This window comes from Telmatherina bonti (assembly GCF_933228915.1).
Source record: "Telmatherina bonti genome assembly, chromosome: 16".
In the NCBI taxonomy this organism is placed as follows: Eukaryota; Metazoa; Chordata; class Actinopteri; order Atheriniformes; family Telmatherinidae; genus Telmatherina; species Telmatherina bonti.
In genome coordinates this window covers 17,416,431-17,441,328 of record NC_136614.1, presented here as the reverse complement: position 1 = coordinate 17,441,328, position 24,898 = coordinate 17,416,431, and the positions used below count along the sequence as shown (strand labels likewise).

General features: G+C 39.2%; 1 protein-coding gene across 5 annotated transcripts in view; it reads right to left on the bottom strand.

The window, feature by feature from the left end:
* Positions 1-24,898, bottom strand: part of gphnb (gephyrin b) — a gene marked incomplete at its 5' end in the record, with an annotated part of 112,089 nt that overhangs the window by 19,203 nt on the left and 67,988 nt on the right. For 2 of the 5 annotated variants that reach the window (XM_079255733.1, XM_079255734.1), the window contains 3 exons: positions 3,617-3,691; positions 6,058-6,099; positions 23,625-23,759. In XM_079255733.1, coding sequence (XP_079111859.1) covers positions 3,617-3,691; positions 6,058-6,099; positions 23,625-23,759 — 252 coding nt within the window. The remainder of the gene's footprint in view (positions 1-3,616; positions 3,692-6,057; positions 6,100-23,624; positions 23,760-24,898) is intronic. The other 3 variants (XM_079255735.1, XM_079255736.1, XM_079255737.1) reach the window with 2 other exon arrangements.

Here is a 24,898-nt window from a genome sequence, read left to right as displayed (position 1 = left end):
ATGAAAGCTGGATCCTTCTCTGTTTTTCATGCAGCTGTGGATGCTCAATACAGTATAATCATGAAAGGTTACCAGAATTCTAACGCAATAGTTCTCCTCTCTAGTCTTGTCATGCTTTTTGGCCAAGGGGACTTTTCTAGTTTGCCATTCAGGCATTGTAGAATTAAAGCCGACTTGCCAGACAGAATCTATCACTGTGTATCCCACATGAACACTGTAAGCTGTAAGAGTAAAAGTGAAAAATCTTGTTTGAACTGCATTAGTTCTTTGTTTGCATGTTCAGAAAACTGCAGATTTTTTGCATGAGAATTGATCTCCCGTATAACTGGAAATACTCTGTAAATATCTCGTGACTGTAAGGCAAAAGATGCAGGACACACATTACAAATTGTATGCATGTGTGTATATGTTTATCTGTAAATTTTTCCACATTTTTTTATTTGCAACATATAAAAGTGAATTCGAAACAATCAAAAATAAAATTTGGTGCAGCAACTTTTAACAGCATGTACACTCAATCTCAGTTGCCTTAAATCTTATAGAGAATTATTTGCTGTTTTCACACATCAGCTCGTTTCAAGTTTTTTTTTTTTGACTAATTTGCAGCCCCTTTCAGAAAATATCAGACAATTTCAGGAGTGCAGGGCATATTTAAATGCTTTCATAGTGTATCCATGGCCAAAATAACCGAGTTTTGCTCCAGTTTTAAATAAATCTGCTCATCTTTCTGTTGTGTTTCTTTCTGGTTTAGGTGATCAGAGAGTTTATCATTTTGATTGTAGGAAACAACAACTTAAATTCAATTCAATGGAAAGTGTAATGACATACCATTCTACAACACATATATTATCAGATTGAGCGCAAACTTCTTCAAGCTATCAGTACAATTTATGTTAGAGTAGAGATTATGATAAAAAAAGATGATAGTTAAAGGAAAAAACATTTTTGAAGCTCCTTTTCTGTTTCAATATATCTAAATTTGTTTATTTTCGTTGGCTTAAATCTGCATGGGAACTTAATCATTTTTAAAAGTTAATTTATTCTATCCACTTTTTGGTCACAATTTCAATCCTTTTCTCACAAATTTCCGCAATAGATACATTGTGGTTACTTAGACCTCCGAGCTACAACTGCCTGACTCACATAAGCACAGACAAGAATAAAAGATATGATGAAATAAAATAAGAAAATAGATAAATAAAAGACAAAGGTGGGGATTCAGGGAGCTCAATACAGCTACAACAAGACACAGATCAAACTTGCACACACTGAGAAGCACAAATGAAAACTAACAATCCACAGCTAGCACATTTCTGTACAAAGCGTGGCTTGCTTAAAACAGTGCACACCTAAAATTCAAGTAAGTTGCATGATTATTACTGTACAATTATATTAAAAACTCACAATTTGACCAGCCTCTTTAAACACAACACAATAAATCAGAGATTTTCTACTTTCTAACCCAGTTTCACATACATCTTTTGAGGTATTTATCTGTCCTGCAGCTAGGGTTAAAGCAGTAGATGTACAATCATCATGGACAACACGACTAGAACTCTTAATGCAATGTGGAGTGATGACACCGACACTGACAAAGGTGGAAAACAAGAACCCCAGCATGGCAATAAATAGCTCAGCAGAGAAGATCACACCATCAGAGAGCCATGGGGAAAGACAGTTTGCATATGGAGGTAAACAGCAAAGAGATATGCTGGGAACTGAGAAGAATGCATGGACAAATGAGTGCAGAAGCAGACTGGGATGTTTTGGACGTTTAAGGAAGGAAAAAAAAAAAAGAAAAGCAGGCTGTCAAACATTCTAATGATAATTTATAATCTACTCTTAGCTGCAATCCCCTTTACTAGCGAGAGACCGTCTGTGTGAGGTATGAGAAGGGGCTTGTATGGGGGATGCAAATGTTAACAGGCACTCATCACACATACAAGCACCAAAACAACAGCTTGAAAACTTGCTGAAGAAATATGTTGAAACTGTCCATGAAAGTCTGATTTATATGTGTGTGTGCACCTGAAGATTTGAGTCTGACAAACCTTGACTACTTCACTAACAGCTGCAGACTAAAAAACACAAGCAAAACGACTGTAAACAAACAAAAAGCAAAAAACAAAAACAAAAAAACAAACAAAAAAAAAAACACCACCTGCTTTTTATGCCAGAAGCACTAATCACTCTATGCACTGAACTCCGTTGTCACCGCGGAAACAGCCTGACCACGAGTTGTCATGGAGATCTGCCAGAAGGATCAATGCGCTGGGGAGCGGGTGGTGGCGGTGAATACAGACACAGAACAGTGAGCGTTGCCCGTCTAGCAAGACACGTGGCCCAGAGAGCTGTAAGCCAGCGGCGGAAGGAATTTTAAAAAAAAGAAAAAAAAAAAAAGATCGATAGAGCCCATAGGCAGTCGGCTGAGAAGATGCTCCAGGAAATTATGGGATGCAACTGCTGCGGTGCTGAGCTCAGCACAAAACAAAGAAGCTGTCAGACAAATTATGCAAAAAGAGGAGGATTTATACATTCAATGCGAGGAGAAGAAGGCTATGACGGAGCAGCAAGGCTCGTTTCAGCCGGCTTTGACCGCCTCACCCCTTATGGATACAGCAGGGGACAAAATGCTTGAAGGGTAGCAACAGAGTGGTAGAGGGCAAGGCCAAGTCTAATGTGGCAATCCAGCAAAGGGATCCTCCGAGGAGAATGGAAGCAAGAGCAACGGGATGCTGAACATGGCTCCCCCTGGCTTCTTGATGGCTACTGCATGATTCCTCGGATAAATCCAACATTTCTTTATCTTATTCTGTGTCCATATCCGGCATGTACAATGAACAACATATATAAACTCTGCAGAAACAAAACGGCACCACGCAAAGAAAATCACACCTGACAAATGAGCTGATGGGTGAATAATGAAAGAATGAGTGCTGGTGTTGATCTTGAGATAGAGGCAGTGAAGAGGAGGGATGCTGCTGCTGATCTCTACAAGTGGTGACACACAGTTTCAACTTCTGCTGGAAAACTATATCCAATTTCTCTTGACTTTTACAGGTTTTTAACTCCAATCTCCCAGTTCCCCCACGCTGGCATGTGCATCACCACTGTACAGCTAAACCTGTCTGAATGGCTCAAGTAAAAAAAGCCACCTCCTCTACAGAAAGCAGACATATAGAAAAGTGATTTATGTGTATTTGGGCTTTGTGACACAAGATTGCTTTTACGCCTACTATCAACACATAATCTGTGTCTTCATAAGTTATCTATTCCTATTAATAGGCATAGGTAATATACATATTTAGGAGTCACTTTGAGCCTCAGACCAAAGAAGATGTTTACAACTTACCCTTCCTGTAACTGTGCATTTGGTGAATCAATTGTGAAGCATATCCATAAAGAAAAAACCTGCTAATATGCTCCAGTACAACAGGTGGGTGATGAACTAAAGTGCAGCCCAATGGGATATAAAATTTCAAGGTTTCCTGTCTTGCTGCCTCCTTGCTTCTGTGCCTAAGTGCTGATGCGTGTCGCTGCAGTGGTTAGGTGCTCGGTGGGAAGCCAATGGCCTGCATGCCGGTAGAAGAAGTTGCTAAAAGGTTAGCGGGTTTACCTGGTCCAAGGTAGAGTACCTTGACTTGAGCGTGATGACCTCATCCAAGTGAGCCCTGAATTCTCTCCGTGAGGCCTAGGGGAAGCCACAGGATAGTCACTCACCTTTATACTGCACACACAGCTACACGCAAAACACATGCACACCGACGTTTTAAAATATCAGTTAGTGTCGCTTATAGGTGAATAAAGACACCAGCTGCACACACAGTCGGCCTCTTTTGCACACAAACCATTCAAACACACACACACACACACACACACAGCAGAACTAGCCTCTATTCGTCTCACACGCACTCTGCGCTCAGATAAAAGGAAAATTTTACAGTAAATAAATGTGGCAAATGTGTCACTCTGAAACACTGAAAATACAACAGAACCAAGGATGGATGAAAAGCTGAATCAATTTGGTCGGCTTGGTAATGGCTCCAGTAGACATTTACCTGTCCAGTAGTGGGCAGGTGTTTTAAACTCAGTGAGTGGCTTGACCACTGGTTCTATCCAAATTTCACTCTGACTACTCTTCATATGTCAGGAAGGGAGGAAAAGAAGTGATTGCAACTTAGTTGATTTATTTCACAAGCATCTTACATTCACAAAAATGTAGAATGTAAGGAGTTTTGTTTCACTTTGGCATTAGCTGTATAGGCTCACAATAAAATTATTCATTCATTTTCCGAACCGCTTATTCCAATTCAGGGTCGCGGGGAAGCTGGAGCCTATCCCAGCCGGCTTTGGGCGACAGGCAGGGTACACCCTGGACAGCTCGCCAGTCCAACAATAAAATTAGCATCAGTCAATTATGATCAAGACTGATACTAAGAATAGGATAAGTTTTAAGTTTTGCAACAAAAAAGAAATTTTAACCAGGTCTCTGTTCATTTGTGAAACAAATCTGAAGTGATTTTTTTGAATAGGGGCAAAAAAACAAAAGTAAATCAAAAACATTTTGATTGCTATGCTAAGATAATCAAAATGGTTCTGTAGTGTTGTCATAGGATGGTGATGCTAAATGTTACATTGCTCTAAATTTTTTAATTCTGTATAAGAAGTAGTTGTCCTAAATAAACAAAGAAAAAAGCAACTGAGAGCCAATCTGTCATGTGAATTTGCAGTGTTAGTACAGAAGCATCTGGTGTCAGATCATTTTTATTTAGGTTTAATAGTTTGCTTCTTTTCAATCTCATGCAGTCTTTTCTCCATCCAGAAACTTCCACTAAGAATGGTTCATTCTTAGCAGTTTTTCTTTTAAATGTGAATCAAAACCTGGACTTAGTTTTCTCATTCACATTAGTTATTAACAGCTTTGGTCCATAAACTTATGTCATTCATTCACTGAACTTTAAAAAAAAGTCCCAAATAAAAGCGATTATCCTCAACTTTTAATCATATTAAATCAGAAACTAGGCAACAGATGTTATGGAAAATTGTGCACGTGGTTTCTAACAAGATGTGTCCCTCATCTGTAATATAAGTGTAGGAATTGTTCTGATTTGAAGAGTTACATCTCAGTACATTTCTGTCTATGAACCATTAATAAACTGCTACTCATGGTTTATTGCTGGCTGGTTATTTGCTCAAATTCTGAGCTTTTTTGTATTCAGAAAAAAGTCGGTAAAACTAAGGTATAGCCACTGGATACAAAACACTTTTTAAGTTTACATACAAACTCTGTAATTTCATTAATGCAAAATTAACCAACTAACTACGCCCTTTGTCTGAAATCATGTCTTTATCACTCATAGTGACACATCAAAGTCACTGGGCCATAACCAGACCTTTTTTTTTGATGGACCTTTTCTCTTTTATGATGTCATGTGTCATGGTCCTTTGAGAGGAACTCAGCTGTGCGCAAAAGGATAAAAATTCACTCTGTGCAAGCAATATCTCTTTCATTCAAATACATAATTCAAGCATCTTTCAACTTCAATTCTGAGGTTGAAACGTAGTTGAAGAAATGTTAAGTGATGGATGTCGTCTTATTTCTGATAGGGGTGAGAGTATGGAAACACAGCAAGGGTTAAACACGGTATGTGGACCAGGAGGAGACAACATTTTATTACAAGACTGAATCACAGAGAGAAACAACAACAAGCATGGGCACAAAAATAGAAAAAGGGAGAACACAGAGAGTGTGGGTAGCTTGTTATGAACACAGAGAGACAGCAGGAGTGCAGCAAGCAGTTCAACACACACACACACACACACACACACACACACACACACACACACACACACACACACACACACACACACACACACACACACACACACACACACACACACATACCCACCCACACATAAACACAGGAGGGAAAGGATAGGAAGGTAGGAAGCAGTCATGCCAGGCAGGAAATCAGAAGTTCTGTTGGAGAGGGACTGAGGAGCAACCAGTGCCACGATAAGAGCCGTAACGATGCATTAGAACACATGCAGGAGTACCTCAGCAATGCTTAGGGTGGATGAACAGGAAGGGAGCCGCGCCTGGTGCCACGAGAAAGAGGAAGGGAGAAGAGAAGAGGTTTAACAGAGCTAAAGCCGGGTTGAGCAGGGGACAGAGGCACACAGAGACTGACGTGTGGAGCAGACAGCGCCCACCGTCTTTCAGGAGGACATCTGCATGACAAGTCTCTGTGTGACTGTCTCAGATGGGCCAACGCAGCCAAGGGCATGACAGTGACAGACAGAACAGGACAGGACAAGAGAGGTCAGGACAGCAGGAAGGAGTTGCACTGGGATACACCTTCCATTGGAAGAATAGGAGAAAAGGTTACACAGGGGGACAAAAGGAAAAAAATTTTTTTTTGAACATTACTTTTTTTTTTTTTTTTTTTACTTGAATTTGAATGGCAGAAGGTTTCGCGTGTTTTGAGTGTAGTATTATAAGTATTTGCATTCAAGTAATTTCACCAGAAGGGATGTTCATACCTGTTTATACGTGAACATCAAAGCCCCCGCTGTTTTGAGGAGTATGCATCCTCCCACTAAGTCCTGTCAGAGGAGCCGAATGGCTGCTTGCATTGCCACTCAAGCATCTCATTTTTTTTCCTTTGTCTTTATTCTAATCCAGGGTATCACAAGCACTCGAACACTGACACAATCTGCTTGTGACTTTATGTTACCAAGCTAATTCTTAGATATATGAAGCTGTCAAGGCATTGATTTTATGTTTGTAGTTTAAAAAATAAAATAAAAAAGTCAGTCACAAGAATTTTTTTTAACTTTTAAGAAATGCTAAAGGTCCCATAAATTAAATTGAACAGTACAAAGAATACAAGTCCAACTAAACACAACACGGGAAGTAAGCTATGCAAACAGTCCGAATGTCAACCAGTGAGCTCACACAACATTCATGTTCCAAAGATGACACATAGCTAATTTGAGCTAAATCCCAGAGGTACTGTAAATTATTAGAACTTTTTTAAATCAAGAGGAGTTACATAAACTTGCCTAAGAGAGTAACAACATGTGCATATTCTACCAAACACATCCTGGTTAGATAACCTTAAATGATTGTGCTCATACAGCTATTTGATCAGATTAGACTTTTCTTATACACCACAGTTATTTTGTTTTTTAGGTGCTGGTGGCGAAGTCATTCACTGTGTCCACGACAGCTGCTGTGCAGAATTTCATTCATGTGCTAGTTTGTCAAAATATCCAAAACAAGTTCAGCTCAGAGACACAGCCATCTGTGCTGGCAGAGGTTTCTTGCTGGTCTATAAGCCTTCCAGCTATGAGACATCGCTGGGAAATCCATTTAGAAATATTGCACTTCTTTAAAAAAAAAAAAAAAAAAAATGAAAGGGTGAGTAGACGGAGCTCATTGTGAACTATTAGCAAAGTCATTTGACAATTCTCAACCTTTTGTCATGAATTGGTCACATTTTAAATGATGTAATAAACAGTCTTTGGAAAGCAGGGCTGTCAAGGAGATGAGCATCCCATCCCTCTTAATTGAAAAGCTCTACATTCACAGCGGTGGCCCTCATAAAACCCACTCTTCAGATAATGAATACTGGCAGGAAACACAGGAGGTTACAAATTGAAACTAAGATATGAGGTACATAAAGTTCTCCCAAAATACTGTAGCAGGAAGGTAGCGAGAAAAAGCTAAAGTCACGAACATGCAGGAGACTGAGCCTTTCAGGCACGCTTACCATGAAGTGCATAATTTCTACAAGCCTGCACTGTGTTCAATAATAAAACCCTCCCCGTGCAAAGCTAAATCAGGAAGGCGTTCATTCAAAATCAAAGTAAAGGAAACTAAATGTTGCATCACATATCATCAGCCACGTTGCCTTTTCATCTGTAACGTTCCGAGACAAAGAAATGCAAACTGAATGAATTACAATACAAACAACTGACAATGGAAATAGAGCATCTAATGAAAGAGTCATGCTGCTCTCCCTGTTGTACAGCTCATCAAATCCGCTGAACAATGTCATTTTAATATTATGTCACCACTTCAACAGTTATGTTACAGCCCCAGCTTGGCTGGAGAAAAGTGGGTGGCAACATTAAAGATAAGATAATTTTAAATAGACAAAATGATGCAGTACTTAGAAAAACAAAACAAAAACAAATGAAAAAAAAAAAAACAGCACAAGCTGAAAACTCAAGATGATTGTAGCAACTGATCCAATCAATAATTTGTGGGTCCAGCAAAGACCTTTCAAAAGAGAAATGGACAAAGCTCAAAATCCAAATGGTCCACCGACATCTAACAGGGAAGAACTTTCACACTTGACACACCTCTACTGATATGGATGTAAAAGCTAAACACATGTTAACAACCAGAGACGACAAGCGATAAGCTGCTTTTATCTGAAACAGTTCCCTTATCTGACGCACAGGTAAATAGAGAAGTTGAATAGTTGATGATGAAGCCAATCACAGGTGGGGGGGGGGGGGGGGGGGGGGGGGGGGGGGGGAATGTGGAGGCACAGCCAGACATGCAGAGCGAACCCAGACAACTGGAAATTCACCTGGCTGCAACCAATCACAAAAATCTGAGCACATAAGTCCTCGGGCTATAATGAAGACGCTGCGTTTATGTTACATTTCGAAGACATATTCACCTGTTTTGAAAAAGAACCCCCACCCAAAAAAAGATGCAGCAAATGATGCATCCATAAAAACACAAAATCAAAACTGAAGGCCAATTGGAGACTTTAGTAACAGCACTTCACAACAAAGTCTGTTCATCCTGGTTTCATCCTCCCCTTGCTGACATGTAGCAAATCCCTGTAAGTTGTTTTTATTGCAGTTTTTAATTAAAGAAAGAAAAAGCTTGCTATAAATATATGCATTAACAGAACTCACTATGAAAAAACCAAATGACCAGTAGTACAGCTCACCAGGAGCATGTGGAGTGGACTTCCTCGACTAGCCTCGGCCATTCATCACCACCCCCTTACGGCTTCCTCCATATCCACATATATTAAATATTAATGAGCTATTGAGCAAAATTTCCAGCGTGGCGGAGAGTGAGAGCTAACACAGCCGATTTGACAGGCACATGTTATGCTGCTCACCAGTCTCCCCCGCTTCTTCACAGCCCACATGGTGAATGAACACGTTCGGTACAGCTGGTCAGACAGTCTCATCCATTTCTCTCACTGCCTTTCATTTTGTGTTTGTCTTCTCCTCCTCCTCTTTTGTGTCTGCCTATTTGTCTCCCTTCTATCTTGCTATTCAAAGCTTCTCTTGTGCTCTTTCCATCCTCTCTCCACTACCCCTGAGGCAAACTCTCATAGTCAGCGGGCATGAATAACTCAAGACAAACATAATATCACATACTCTGCATGCAAACTTCACACATACAGATTCATGTGAATATTACATATAAGTTGAAGACATTTACATTTAAATACTCGGTTTCACTGATGTGGAAATGCTCCTGAATATCTTTAAATCTTTAGACAAAAAGCTGAATGTTAAAAGCACACAATAAACACGGAATTATGTTGACTCAAAGCCTAAAGGAAGCTGACCCAAATGGTCAGTGGGTACCATGAGCCAAACGAAGTTAGGAAGGGCTGACTCTCTGTGCATTAAACAGAGACAAAAGAGCATGTTCCTTTAGGCCATAAATACTTTCATCTGGTCTCTGCAACAACATATCACGCAGGTTTTAATCAATTCCTTTTCCTAGAAGATCCAACCATCACTTTATGCTTGACATTGAAAACAAAGACGTGTGTATCTGCCGCTTCCATCTATTTATTCAAAGGTGTTGTGCCTCCTTTCAAAAAGAAACACAGCAGCTTCTCTTTAAAGAAAACAAAACAAAGCAAACTAGCACACAAAAAAAAGATGAAATCTTCTCATGAAATCATTGTTGAGCCTTTATTTCAAAGAGTAAAAGAAAGAATTTAGCTCAAAAGATATTTTTATATGATAATTATTAATTTGTCTGGTTTCTGGATACAAACGTTCCTGGAATATTCATGAAAAAAGCTGATTTAAATCCGAAACGGGGAAAACGGCCTAACTGGGCTTGCATATGTTGTTGTATTTCATAAATCTTTGAAAATTTCATTAAAACATATTTTTAGCATCTTTCAGCATCCAAAAATAAAAAAATCCATCAACAAATTACGAATGAATAAATAAATCTGTCTCGACTGATATGTTCTGTGACAGAAATCACCTGCAACTGCAATTTGGTGGCACACTGAAACGCCGCAGCTTTAGCTGATCATCATTCAACAGGACGGCTGCTGGTTCAACTGAACTCAACATGGACGTATCGGGTGTTGACCTGTATACCGCTAGCTAGCAATTACATAATATCCGTGTTTATATCATTGTGAATACAAAGAGAGAAAAAAGCTGCCGCTTTTATCATTAAAACAAACATGGCGACACATTTCCTTAAACGGCTCCTTTAAGAGACTTGGACTTTTCTCCCCAAGGTTTTGACATAATCAAGACTATTGATTAGTGTTTTTTTCTTAAGGTTCTTACACGGGATACTTTCTGCAATATTTTTAGGTGACAATACTGTTGCAAGCAGCAAAAAAAAAAACCCCACAAAACATTAACAGCCCCTGCATGGATCTATTCTTTACACACAGAGCGAAACTGTGTGAAACTTAGCATCAATGCAGGTTTATTGCTGTACCTGACATTTAGAGTCATTCTCTACCGTTACATTGATTTCTTTCTGCCCCTCTCTGTCAGCTGTTTAAAGCCATCATGGATTCTGAAGGTGCTGCTTCCATACTTCTTCATCTATATTGCCCTCATTTCCATTTCCAGTGATGCTGCAGCCAAGCTGCTGTGTTAGTGCCTAGAAGGCAGCTAATGGTAACTCCAGGGACAAAGAAACAGCATCTGGATCAAGAGGTTTCTTGTTTCTGTTTGTAAGGGACTCTGGATAAAAGCAGCAGCTAAATGAGGAGGGGGGGAAATGACTGATTGCTTGACTTAAACGCTGATGTAGTGTGGAGTCCTGTGAGATTGCCCCATTGTCTTACTTGCTTACACTGCTCATCATTCTGTCTTGTTATGTAACCATGTCTGACACCTTATCTGACTTTGCAGGAGCACAATGACAACTTCATGCACATGAAACTCTTCCTCTTCTTCCTGATTCTGCTGCCCACTGCTACTTAAAACTTGTCAACAGTCCCATTGCTCCGTTACTCAGCATCGTACCTCCTAAACTCATCTATGGCCTGACACTGCATCCTCGCCAGGCATCATCAGCGCACACATGCACAAATGTGTGCAAGAGCAGAAATTATGTTTACAAAACACACTGCACACACATCGCATCCACCCCCATGCCCACACAGCAAATAAACCAAAAAAAGAACAGAAAAAAGCAAAAGCAAAAACAAAAAAACATTCACTAAGTAAACAGAAACACACACACTAACACAACCCTCTGCTCATAAAACCTGTTAACATTTTCTCTGATATGCAGGAGGAAAGACATTACTTACCATCCTCTGCCTGGAGTCGAAACAGAATGAGCTCCCCAGCACATGCACACACTCTCACACACACACACACACACACTTTTACACACTCACTAACTGCGAGAGGGCGAGCGACGAAGGGTGAGCTAGAGAGTGAGAGATAAGGAGTGAAGGTTTGAGTGGGAAGGATGCACAAGAGAGCGAAGGAGCGGCGAGGAAACGAAACAGCCAAAATGACGAGGAGAAAAGAGGCGGAAGAGGAAGGTGCATAGCTGCACATACGCTGATGCGCGCTAAGTTTTACACGCATGACCAAGCGAGGTCTGTGTGCTTGCGTGATGATGTGTCTGTGTATTTCCCACAAGAGTTTTCATTGGGGGAAGATTGTGGTTTTCTCCCTCCCCATTGTCAGCCTTTCTCACATCTTGCCTCCATATTTCTGTCACTTTTACAGTGATTTGAGATGACTAAGACATGAGGGTGTACGGCTCAGAGCAGGACAGACAGATTCAGAGTGACAAACACACAGAAAGGCAGACCGTGTGCAGGCCTTAGTGGCTAAACAGTCTTTCGATCATTGTGCAATCTCCTGTCCTCTTTCTCACCTCCTACTCTCACTTCGACCCTTGTCTTCTCTCATTCGTTAGCTCACTATCTATTTCACTGCCTCCCACTCGTTTCTTCGCGCCTTCTTTCTCCCTTCAGCTTTTTCCCCCCCCTTTTTCACCTCCTTCCCTCAGTCCATCATAAATCCTCTAAAACTCCAGCCTGCAAGGAGAACAGAAGTCACTTTTATGAGCCTTGCTGCATTGGAGGAGGACAGTATCACATATCTTGAAGCTGCCTTCCTGAGGACACATACACATCGACAGCCACACACACAGTCAATATTGTCAAGTAAACCTAAACTTGAATAATTTCAGCAGAACACAGAGGTATAAAACAAGTCTTATCTATTGTTTCTGCAGGGGTAGAAATCCTTGAAAAAATGTCCATACTGGATGGGAAAGTGCTGCAACACAACACTGCGCCTTCCCCTCACTCGCCAACAGCAGTATACTCAGTAAGGCTCTAATATCATGGTATTATATATGAAAAATGTGTCCTTGTATCTGAAAAAACAGCTGGGGCTTCCCTGTAGACCTCTCTGCAACAAATACCTGTGTGAAACTGTAAATGGAAAGTGAGCATAATAATGAGTATTAGAGTCAGTTATTATGTTCACAACATGGCAGATAAAATGAAACATCAAAGTTGTTGCAAAACTATGAGAATATTCAGTGTTAGTGAAATCAAGATTTAAAAATTTTTTTTTTTTTTTTTTGGGGTACAATGTCATCAAACCTTTCAAGCCATTTTTATGGGATTTGACTGCTGAAATGGTTTGCACGTCCCGGTGACAAATGAAATTGCAGTTATTATTCTTTCCCCTCTCTTCATTTAGAGAGGAGATTGGTCTTGTTAACCTGAAATAGCTGCCCAGAGGCATTTTAAATGTAGCTGCCAAGTGGTGGGACTTGACAGGAAGGACTTAAAAAAATGCTCTGCAGCTTATAAAATGGCAAAAAAAAGTCCATATTGTGTGGTCGGAGGAGAGATTTGTGGGAGGATATAAGACACTTGTGAGTCCCATGTGAGATATTTCTCTTTAGTCCTTGCCATTCAACTGTTTGGGTTTTGTTAAATACCAAAACAACTTACTTATGGCTTAGAAAAGATAATGGTTAGATGTATAATACAGCCTTTGTTTGGAAAGGCTGTATTTTACATGCTTGTTTAAAACAAGTGTCACCAGACAAATTCAGAGTGACATAAGGTCATAAGACCGTAGAATGACATCTTCAGCTCCTCTCAATAGATTGCACAATGACTACATGACATCTGGAAGGTAGTGAGAGCTTAATACTGTCTCTTCTGTATGTTAGGTCACTATTTATGAAATTACTTTTCAATTTATTTTCCTTTCATTATAAAAATTGTACCTCCATTAACCTTTACGATAATTGTGCCAGCAAGTGTTTCTGCACATTTATCTGACAGTGATACTGTATGAACTTAAATGTGGACAAAAGAAATTATAAATGTGTTTAGTTACTATAATTAACATATAAGGAAAGTAATTTCTATTTGGTGGATTGTTTCTTTGTTGTGATGATGCTTCTTGGAAATAAATCTTTTACTATAGGAAACTGTTAAAGCGGTGCTGCATTTGAAAATGCATTTGCGTGATGTGTGGCAGAATTAAAAAACTGCCAAATTTTTTGTTCGTAGGCTTTTAAATGAATGAAAAAATGTTGCAATTATACCTTTGCGGATTTGGAAAAGGTCTGTTTTTGTTTTCAACAAATTATGTATGTTTACACATCATTGCTCTTAAAGTAGCTATAATGTTGCTAGCTATCCTTGGTTAGTGCTAGTGGAAGTTTCAGCAAACTTTGCAGCTTTATTTGATAAAGTTTTGTTAAGGTACTGGAAGATTATCAGATGATCTGATCAGGATCACAGATCTGGTGATAAAAGTGATGAAGGCACTAACTAGCTGGTCAACTTTAACATGATTTTTAAGTAAGCGGATTTTGTTTTTAAAATAAATCCGGCTACATTATCAGTTCCTTTTCACAGCACAGTAACACAATTATCTTTGTGTATTTTAGGCCCAGTTTGTTAATAAAATAGGTTGAAGTGGAAATATGATCAGTGTTACACCTGCACCAGTCTCTGTCATGGCGCTCCCACTCCTTCTCCAGTACCTTGCTGTCAATCACCTGAATTCTCATCATCCACACCTTCAAACTATTAAACACCAGACCTTCTAATCACCAGCTCCACTTTTACTCTTCATTGAACCTTATTCATAGATAGAAGGACTTCCCTTCCTCTGTGACTCACCTGGCTTTCCTTCTGGATTCCAATGTTTTTTTTCCATCATTACATCATTTTGTGAAATCATTGCCAGCTTTAAAATCCTGAATTAAAGTCCTGTTAACTCTACTCTGGATCTGTGAGGTCCTTCATAACAAAGATAATGGTCTGGTTGTGTTGAAACAGTGAAAACAAGTGTTAAGCACTAAGCTATTCATATGTGTTGTTTATTTGGTATAGTTCTGTTGCTTACATTATGTAGTGATCTTGGCCTTCCAGGATTAAAAGACATTCGAACTGGATGTTGTCATTTCTTTCTCTGCAGTAAGACTGATCCACAGGACGAGGAGGGTGACCCATTTGACCCAAAAGGAAGACGACACCCAGAGATTTACACCCTTTTTTCTCTACAGAATGTGCTGTGTCAACACAAAGGGAGTAGAACATCTAACAATTTATAGTTGCAGGTCGGGGGGATGCCAAGAGTCGCATCTGACCAAACCCTGGTTCTTGTCAAAAATGACACCTTTCATCAAAGTACCAGACTTCATGGCGCCAGAACAACCCCCTCCCCTGACTGAGAAGGAGACTGGAAATAAATTCAAACTTCTTTCCCCAATTGAAGGAAACTTTAGATGCTTAACCTCATGGATCTTAGTTTACAAGTTGTCTAACCGATTTAACTTAGTCTAAACGACTTTGTTAATTGTTTTGATTGAATTTCTTCTTTTTCATTATTTTATCTTGATATGTGATTTAATTCTTTGAACTGATCACACACGCATATTAATCATAAACACTGCATTAAATATTGTTGATTATGTTTTCCAAGCTTCAGACTTCTCTTAAGCTACTAATGTGAATGAATAAAATGTGAGTTTTCCTTTTTAGGATTTATTGCCCGATGAGGACAAGTCATGAAAATTAATTAATCCACCTTTAATAAAATTACATGTAGCCAATCTTTTCATGTGTGAAAGTAATACTATAAGTTAATGCTTTTCTTCCCCAGCAAACGAGGAGTCTGCATAACTCTGAAAGAATGTGATTTGATGTGTATTGGAACAAAGTAAACAAAGTAAAGAATTTGAGTATCATGATTCACATCAATGAGATGCAGAGGGAAGGAACTAAAGCTGACCTGATTGGATAAGGTTGGTCAGCCTCTGACAGAAACAACTCATGATTGGTTGGAAGTTCGAAAGGCGGGTCTGTTTAAATTGGACTGGCAGCCCGACTTTCTCAGCTTTTTGTCTCCTCCTAAAGCTTTTTGTCTTTTCTTCCTCTTAGCTTTTGTCTCCTGTTTAGTTTCTTTAGTCTTTCGCCTTCTTTTCTTTTTAGTTATTTCATTGTAAGCGTTTACCTCTCCGTTCTTCCGAACGGGAGAAAGTACAACAAGTGTTTATTTGTAACCAGTCATTTTTCCCGAGATCAGTAATTAACTAGAACCGTAGCTACAACTTTTTCCACTGCGTCTTAACACGTAAAATCTGGAACTATCTATTTTTGGGACAATCTGGATCATCATCACGCCGCTAAGTAGGATCTGATAGCGCTCTGACATTTGTGATGTCCCAAACCAGTACATCAAATTTTAATTGAATAATTAAATTTGAATTCTTATCCAAATTTAGAATTATTGAACACGTTCTTATCAAAGATTTAAGTAAGATAATCATCCCGATTTATTTGATTAATTCCAACCAGTTTCTTCCTACTCCATCTCATTTAATTAATTTCAGCATTTCTTATTAATGTCATAAATGAAATTCCATGCAGACAAATCCATGATACCATCTCACCAATAACCTCTCTCCATCATTGCTCATTTTCACTGCTGTATGTTTACCATCATTGTAATAAATATGTATAATCAATTCATCCGTTCTTGTCATAATTTCTGAATGCACAATTTCTGGTTAATTCGTTCTTAGGATTTACTCCTCTAAAGTAAGACTGTTTATTGAATTGAGTTTATTTCAGGTGTCTCATCCGCCTGAATCTTAGGTTAATTAAAAGTGATGAGTGGTGCTCCGAGGTAATTAATAAATTAATAAATTAGTAGAGGCCTATTCCGCTACACTTATTATTTTACAACTCAACGTTTTTATTCTCTGATACCTTCTGCATTACTCCATATGCCCCATACTGGACAACAGCTGCTCTAGATAACCAGAAAGGCGGAAAGCTATGCTAAACATGTTGTAGTCTTTTGGAAATTCTTTGAAAAGAGGAAGGCAGAACAAATGAAAAGGAGAGGGAAAGCGAAAGGAGCAGTTGGGTGAAGAAGAAAGAAGGGGTAGCAAAAGGAGCAGGTGAACTGAACTCAAAAAGATTTTTTGATTTTTATTTTCAACTTCAAATGTAATTGTTAAACACAAAAAATACCATTCCTAATGTTTTGCCTACCTATACTGGAGTTCTTTCTTCTCTTTTGGCTGGGCAGTAAAAACTTGTGCACACACAGAATAGTGCACATAAGCATCAAATATCCATTTAAGTCTCAGTGAAATCAAGAATTAGTGTTGCAATTTCAGCAGAAAATACAACAATTCATTTAAAGTGGAACTATTATGCGCATTTCAGGCTAATTTATTTTTATTTCTGAGACCAGAAGGGCTGGGATTGATCGAGTTATTGTCACAAATGGCTTTATTTACTTCAGACCGACCCTCTCCGTAGGCTGTCAGATCAGCCTGCGGGCAAAACGAGTGGATTGAGACTCTTCCGCATTAAGCCCCGCCTCCCGCCACTGCACTACATCGGGAGCGTGCACCGCACCTGCTTTCACTGTCATTGTAACATCTCATAAACAGAAGGATTAGGCTAATAAAAAAACAAAATACAATGTCAACACATAGCATACAGCCCTACATGTTGGAACCTGAATCAGACCCTGAAAACAAAGTGGAAAACAGCAACCCACAGCAACGAATGCAGCAGGATGTCTCTCTTTGGTAAACTCACCAGCCATCGTTGGAAATAACTTTATCCGACGTTTTCCACCCGCCTGATGTATTTGTACATGTCCTTGTTAACCAGTAGAAGGTAACCAATCACCGAACCTGATCCCCCAGGACGTTACAAAGATTTCCAAGTAGAAAAAACTCACTAAAACGATGCGTGTTTTGAGTGCTGGAACTCAAACTCAAACATGCGTTTAGGTGATAAAAACAGTGCCGTTAACATGTCTGATGAGGATTCAACACTGTAACACTGTAGAAAGCTCAGAAAACTCGAAATACCATAATAGCACCCCTTTAAATAAAAAGGAGAACGACTATAAACTCCCATATTTCATACAAAGTTATGGCTATGGACATTACAGTCATGTCTTCCTGCACTGCTTGCAGATCATTGATCAGTCATGCTACTACTGGCTGTGCTGACATTGTAACGGTGCTTTTGCTTCCAGCCAAGACATAAATCTTTCATCTCCATCTGTCAGATCACCTCAATTTGTCAATGATCCTCTGTCACCACTCGTTTAGAAGTGACGATTCTGTGCACACACCAAGCCTGATCCAAACTGCATGTGCAGTTATTTGCACGTGTGTGTTGTCTGAGACAACATGCTGTCAAATTTGGCAAAAGACAGATTAATATGCTGCAACTTGCATCCTGTAAATTTGAACACAGATTAGTGCTGACATGATTTGTCAAATAGATAAATGTTGCATGATTAAACTTTCTACTTAAACATTTCATTTAATTTTGATCAGTTATGAACATTATTAGTTCTGAAGATTGAGCACAACACTGGTAAATTCAAGACATGACTAACAGAACATGATGAATCATCTTTAACAGTTTATGCTGTGTTTTGTGTATTAAATTATTGTAAATAAAAAGAATCTTGCCGCAAACCTAACTCACTATAAATTACCAGCTACACATATGCACCTACTTGTATCCATAACCTTCCTTAACCTTCAGTGTGCAAGACGCCCACACTGAAGGCATCAGAAGTGGCAAGTGGTCTGAATATCACAACCCTGCTGTGACTCATTTCCTCCATTCCAGTAGAGAGGGAGGAGTTGATTTCCATAAGCCTTGGCCTTGGCTCTGAAGCCATACATCAAACCATTAATCAAAAATGAAAAAAAAAAGTGCAATAACACCAGGACAAAATGAGGTAGTGCCCTCTGCAGTACGTGCACCTGAAAGAGTTTATGCAAAGGCACTGTGAAAGAGTGAGACCACTGAGTATCTGAATCAAAACATCTGCTAATATTTGTTAATCTGATGGGATGTTTGGAACAGTATAGAGTATAAATGATGTTAGTGACTGCAGATGCAAAGCAATCAAGGGAAAAGCTCTGAGAAGAAGACAAGTGGAAGGATTATTGCTTCACGCTTCACCTTCAAATTAAAATTACGTCCAGTTTTAATTGAAAATTCAAATACTGATCAATTGCCAATTAACCAAAGGACAAAAGAACTGTTCATGCAGGCCAGTATCATCACAGAATTGGAAAATAGCACAACCTAAAATTATTTTCAGTGATGAGCTGTTAAATCTTAACTTTATTTTGCATCTGCATTACATCTGAGAGTGTTAGCCACAAAATGTTCAACAAACGTTACAATTTCTGTCAGGTTGTCAGGAGTTCTGGTAAGTCACTAATAGATAGTCAATAATTAAGATCTGTCCTAGTGGAAAACTTTAACTTCTAGGAATCAAATGGATCTTATTGTGACCAAGATCACAAAGCAGGTGACAGACTTTCAGAAAAAAAGAGGATTCCTTTACATCCTGTGAGAAGAGGTGGAAGCTGTGTGAGCCATACCTCAGAGTGACCATCAACAACAGACTAGACTGGAAGTTTTACATTAACACTGTACAAGAAGGTGTAAAGAAGGCTTTACTCCCTGAGAAAACTCAAATTCATCAATATGTGCAAGATCTGCGACTTTTTTTTGTCTCATGTATTTTTCTTTGCTGCTGAGTTTCAGGGATACCCTGCCCTTTCCAACAAACTTGATAAGCAGAGGAGTAAATTAAAAGATATAAGATAATATTTATATGTTTTCATTTTCAAGTTTTCCATGTTTTTCTATAAAATGCATCTGTCTAATGTGTACAAAACTGTATAAAAATAACAGTACTTAATAACTGTACAGTAAATGAACATTTTTCTAAGAAAGTGACTGGAAAATCGAGCATTTTTACTGTATTAGTACATTATAAACCATGAGATGTCACCTCAATCCAGGCCAGCTATATGACTGCAGGAATATTCCAATTGGCTTGAGTACCTTGAGTACAGTACAGTAAGTACTGTCAAACTGCACAACATAGTGGATCTACTTATATATTAAACGGCTGGATCAAGAGCTCTGTGGATGCAAATCACTGTACATAAAAAATGGAACATTACTGTAATTACAAAACCAGTTTTACAATAGACTAGTAATAGACTAGCAAATCAAAGCACGCAGAAATTCAAACCCACATTACTTCAATGGCTGCAGGAAAACGAGACACAACCCAAATCACACACGCTCACAAACACACATACTGCCACCCATCTTCTGACTCAGAGCCCCATCTCCCATATGCTTCATTAATCCAAACTCACCATTACATAACTGTGCTAAATGCTCACAAGAGTGGAAGGTACAAAAACCCTCCCTGCATCTTGTGCATGTGTGTGCATCCCTGTTTGCATCTGTCTGTGCATAGGTGCACCAAGTGACTGATTACAGACCATGGTTTGTAATCCTTTTGTATAAACCTGGTTTTGCTGGCTTTGTGTGTTTTGTGTGAGATTGACACAAACTTTCTCCTTTAAAGGCCAAAATTGCTGTATATTAGTGTATATAGGTGTGGGTGCATTCCTAGATTTTCCTCTGCAGACAAAACAGGTTTAGACATCAGTTCTGAGTGTGTGCTCTTCTGTTTGGGAATACACACCCAAACCTCCTATGATACATTCTAACATATGTATGCACAGCATTTGCATACATGCAGAATAAAGACTTAATCTGAGTTCATTTAAATTCACTTTCGCTTGCCAAACACCTTTGCTGTGCACCTGGAAGAAGAGCCACGCAAAATCCAAGAAGTTGACAAATGTTCCTTGAGCTCAACCTGTGTGTGTTTCTGCATGTTTCTATGTGTCAGAGGAACATTGTCTTGCTGTTTCCTTTGCTCCTTGAGCTGTGACATTGTGCTAGAACCACAGCAGCTCTGGCAGGGTAAAGATTAAGACCTACTCTGTATCTCCTCCACTCAAAGCCACTATGCAGCGCTGCCAACAAGACACAGCTAGCAAATGAGCACAGCCCACAACGGCACATGAAATGCATCAGCGAGCAAAGCCATTCTGGCTCTGGATCTGGCTCCAGGGATGTTGTGTACACACCATCGGCAGCCACTCACAACGTGGGAATTTCAAAGAACATATGGCAGCTTGTCGCTGGGAAACAGCCTGTCCCAGTATCTAAACAAGTGAAGAGCTATACCTAGAAAAACCATTAATCTGCAGTGCACAAAGACATGCATGTCCAGACACTTTCATCACACACACACACACACACACACACACACACACACACACACACACACACACACACACACACACACACACACACACACACACACACACATACACTGTCTAATGTGTTTGGCATGTGTTTTTGATCAGCTGTATCACTGACAGAGAAAGACTTTAATAAAGGGACGTGTATCTGGATGTGCATATCCTGGGAGGAGAAAGTGGGACGGAACTACCTCACTGCACCAGTACGGCCCACAGCAGTATTAAAACTCCCCATTGTCCAGTTGTTTACAGCTCAACACTCTGTACCTTGGCTGAGGTCAAAAAACACCTTGGCTGATTGTAATGTTCTCTATCCATGATCGGCGGTACAAGCTGTGATCACCAGAAGCTGCAGGGAGCACAGTGGAGATGTGTCCAGTATCATACTGACAGGCAGTGATGCTGAGGTGTTGCCATCTAATCAGTTCTGAACCTGCCTGGTGTCACTCTCACCTTGTCTCATATGGATTCTTTGACAAGAATGCAGTTTTATAAGGGTAAATATATGCAAAATGGCAATTATTCCAGACCCAAACCAGGTGGATTTGAGAAAAAATTAAATCAGCGAGTAAGAATGTATAAGAAATCCGAGTTAAAGATCACATTTCAATTCTAATCTGCAACCTTAAAATACAGATTTGTTTGCAAGTTAAAAAGGCTTAAATCCATTCATGCATCTTTTATTTTGCAGCTAAACAGCTGTAATATAGTGGAATCTGGTATTCTGCTAGGGTAAGCAGAACAAATGCTGTTTTAATCAGTTTGCAGCAACTCCCAGCTTACTATTAAATTTAAGACTCTTTCAGTAAGAGACATGGCAACATATGATCGAACCGATTACAAAGTCCGTTATAACAAGAACATCTCAAAAATGATAAAATATTACACGTCATCACAAATGGTTAAAGTTAATAAAGGAAAGGTTTTCATGAGTCCAGTTTAATCAGAATCCATGCCTCTCAATCCTGCATGACCTGAAGACCAATGCACCACATCATACTGAGTGATCTGTGCTTATAGCAACCATCTACATTTGTGTCACAGCTTCAGTTATATAACATGTGGGTGAATAAAAAAACCTAGTTGTGCAACTGAACCATAAAAATAATAGAGAAAGCACAGAACAACTCATAGAACTCATGTTTTTTCTATAATTCATGAGCTTTGTTACTACAACTAGGAAAAATACAAAGAAGTAAATTAATTATTAGAGTTTCTTGGTAACTGCTGCTGGATCTAAATGACATCTTTAATCATCTTTCCAGTTTAACTTATTGGTTTATTACATATAAATATAAAGATTCCCGTGCTTGGGGGCAGAGGTCTATGTCGAATTTTTCTCCAGTAAAAGAACACCAAAACATGGCTCAGCAGAAAAACAGTGCTCTTCTTTGCTGCTCCCTCTATTGCATGACCTGTCTATGCACTCGCCCCACCTCCTTCCACCTCTAACATCCCATCCCTCTGTTCCCATGGCAACGAGCTCATCTATTCCCATGGCACCTGCATGCTGTCCAGGAGACACAAGGAGATGTGACACTGACAGATGAAGTGAAAGAGAGAAAGAAAAGGAGATAGAAAAGAGGGACCTGATGCCATTTTGGCTTTTTAAAAACCTGCAGGAGAGATCGGTTATAACACAGGACACTTGGACATTTTATGTGGCAGCTAGTCATCTTTTCATCAATAAGTGTGTGGCTCTACATGTACACGAGTCACAACACCACAATTCATGGAATTAACAGAATACAGCAAAGAAAATGCTTAAGTATCCCATTAAATTGGAGACAGACAAAGCCCACTGTGGTTTAAATCAGTCCAAATAACTTGATTAATAACACCATTCATAGCCTAGCAAAATAACAATACCGTGCTGACTCGGTTAACACACAAAAATACGCACTCACACACAGACAACTGGGATTTTACATGGAAACATAGACAAAACAGATACACTTTGCGATGCTGAGACGTTGACTTCAGTGAATGTTTATGCCGTTGTGTAATGCAATCATGTAGTCTGCACTCTTAGATGAAATAACACAACAAAAAACAAATGGACAATTTTCCAAATGAATAATAGTGCAATAAATCATATGGGCGATAGGATAAAGGAAAGCATTAGTCCTCCTCAAAGGAAACTAAAAAAAAAAAAAAAAAGCCTTTTCAAAAAGCTTTGAGTTATTCCTGTAGAAATAAGTAAGCATACATGTTACACAAAATGCATGGGTGAGACTAACAGTGGGGCTGGAAAGGGTGGAAAAACAAGAAGGAGCAAACTTAAGAGGTTAGAATTTCAGCATTAAACTCATCAAAAACAAGCAAATGCAAATCTAGGTATCAGAGTTTTTCTTTAGCTCTTGACAAAAACGCTCAAGGTCTACTTACCAGTTTAGTTTTTGTTAATTAATGCCAGAATGTTACTCATCATGGATGTCATTTCTGCTGATAAATAAGCTAAGAGTAGCACTTAAAGATCTGACCCATTTGAAAAATGACTTTTTGAAGCTTGTTCTCATTACCAGACCATTAAATACTTATTGATAGGTAAAAAATGACTGGGATGGCTCTGAATCCAGCCTTTAGGAACATTTTATTGCACACTGGAAAACAATGCTGAAAGAATAAGAATGCATGTGAGGATGGCTTCAGCATTGGTCTGTTTACTCACTTTGGGTGTGGGACAGGAAGCAGTGGAGAGGCGGGAGGTGGCCTGGGCGCGGGGAGACTCGGAGGGCGTGGTGCTCAGAGAGGCTGCATCCCTGGGCAACACCTGTACACCCCGCGAGATAATGGAGTCTGGGATCTGACACACACAGACACAAATATATGAAGACAGATGTGCATTTAAGCACCACACACACAGAAACACACACAAACTTCAGAAACCCATGACACATACTGATGTTAAAGTTTCAGGAAGGCACATGCATATACATAATCTACCCGCTACAAATCTGTGAACAGGTGCACAAAGTAACCACAGTGACACAGTAAGACTTATGGAAGTTTGCTGATGAAGACAAAAGATAAATTACCTCAAAAGTACAACATAATGAAGACAAATGATGCCAGGGATAGTTGGGATTTGAGGTGGCGGAGTCTCACCAACATTTGTCTGTGACTGGACAATGCGGTGGGATGTTACCATGACAACAACCTCAAAGTGGGTTCCAGGCTGCAGACTGGAAAGGACATGATGATGGGGATGGAAGTACACTTTTGCATCTGTCAGGTGCAGCACATTGAAGGTTAAAGTAGTTCAAATACCAGCAAGCACTAATCCAGAATCATCCAGTCTATCATGGACCAAGAATGACTGTTCTGACTCAGAATCAGTTAGTGCCAAAGGAAGTCCTGCACAGTGTGGAGACATAAATAGCTGCATGCAGATGCAGTCATGATGGAATGAAGACATGTTTAAGGATATCTTCCCTCTTCTTCAAACTAATTTGTCTTTAAAAAGTTATTCAAAAGCCGATGTAACACATGACACAGATCAATGAAAAACAAATGAAAAATGAAGCAGAGCAAACTGGGTTTACTGGTAAAGATGTGCTGTATAGATTATGTTATAACTTTTAGGTTTTTAGCATATGTTAGATTAAGAGATCACATCTTATACTGTAAACTGAGATATCATGGAACTGGCACACAGACTATGTTTAATGTCTGTAAGCATTTTGGATTTGAAACATTTGAAGCAGCTGACAGGATCTTATCTTAACCCTTTAAAGCCCAACCTTTGATCAACTAGGGAGAAAAGTCCAATCCTTTAAGACTGAAATCTTTATTTGACCCTTTAATAAAATCTAAAAAAAACCCCAATACAAAACAAAAACAAACAAAAAACTATCTATTTATTTAGTTGGATCATAATGATTGTAGAGAAGTCTATTGCTTTTTAGTATCCTCCAGAATGCAGGAGACCAGTTTCCTATGGTG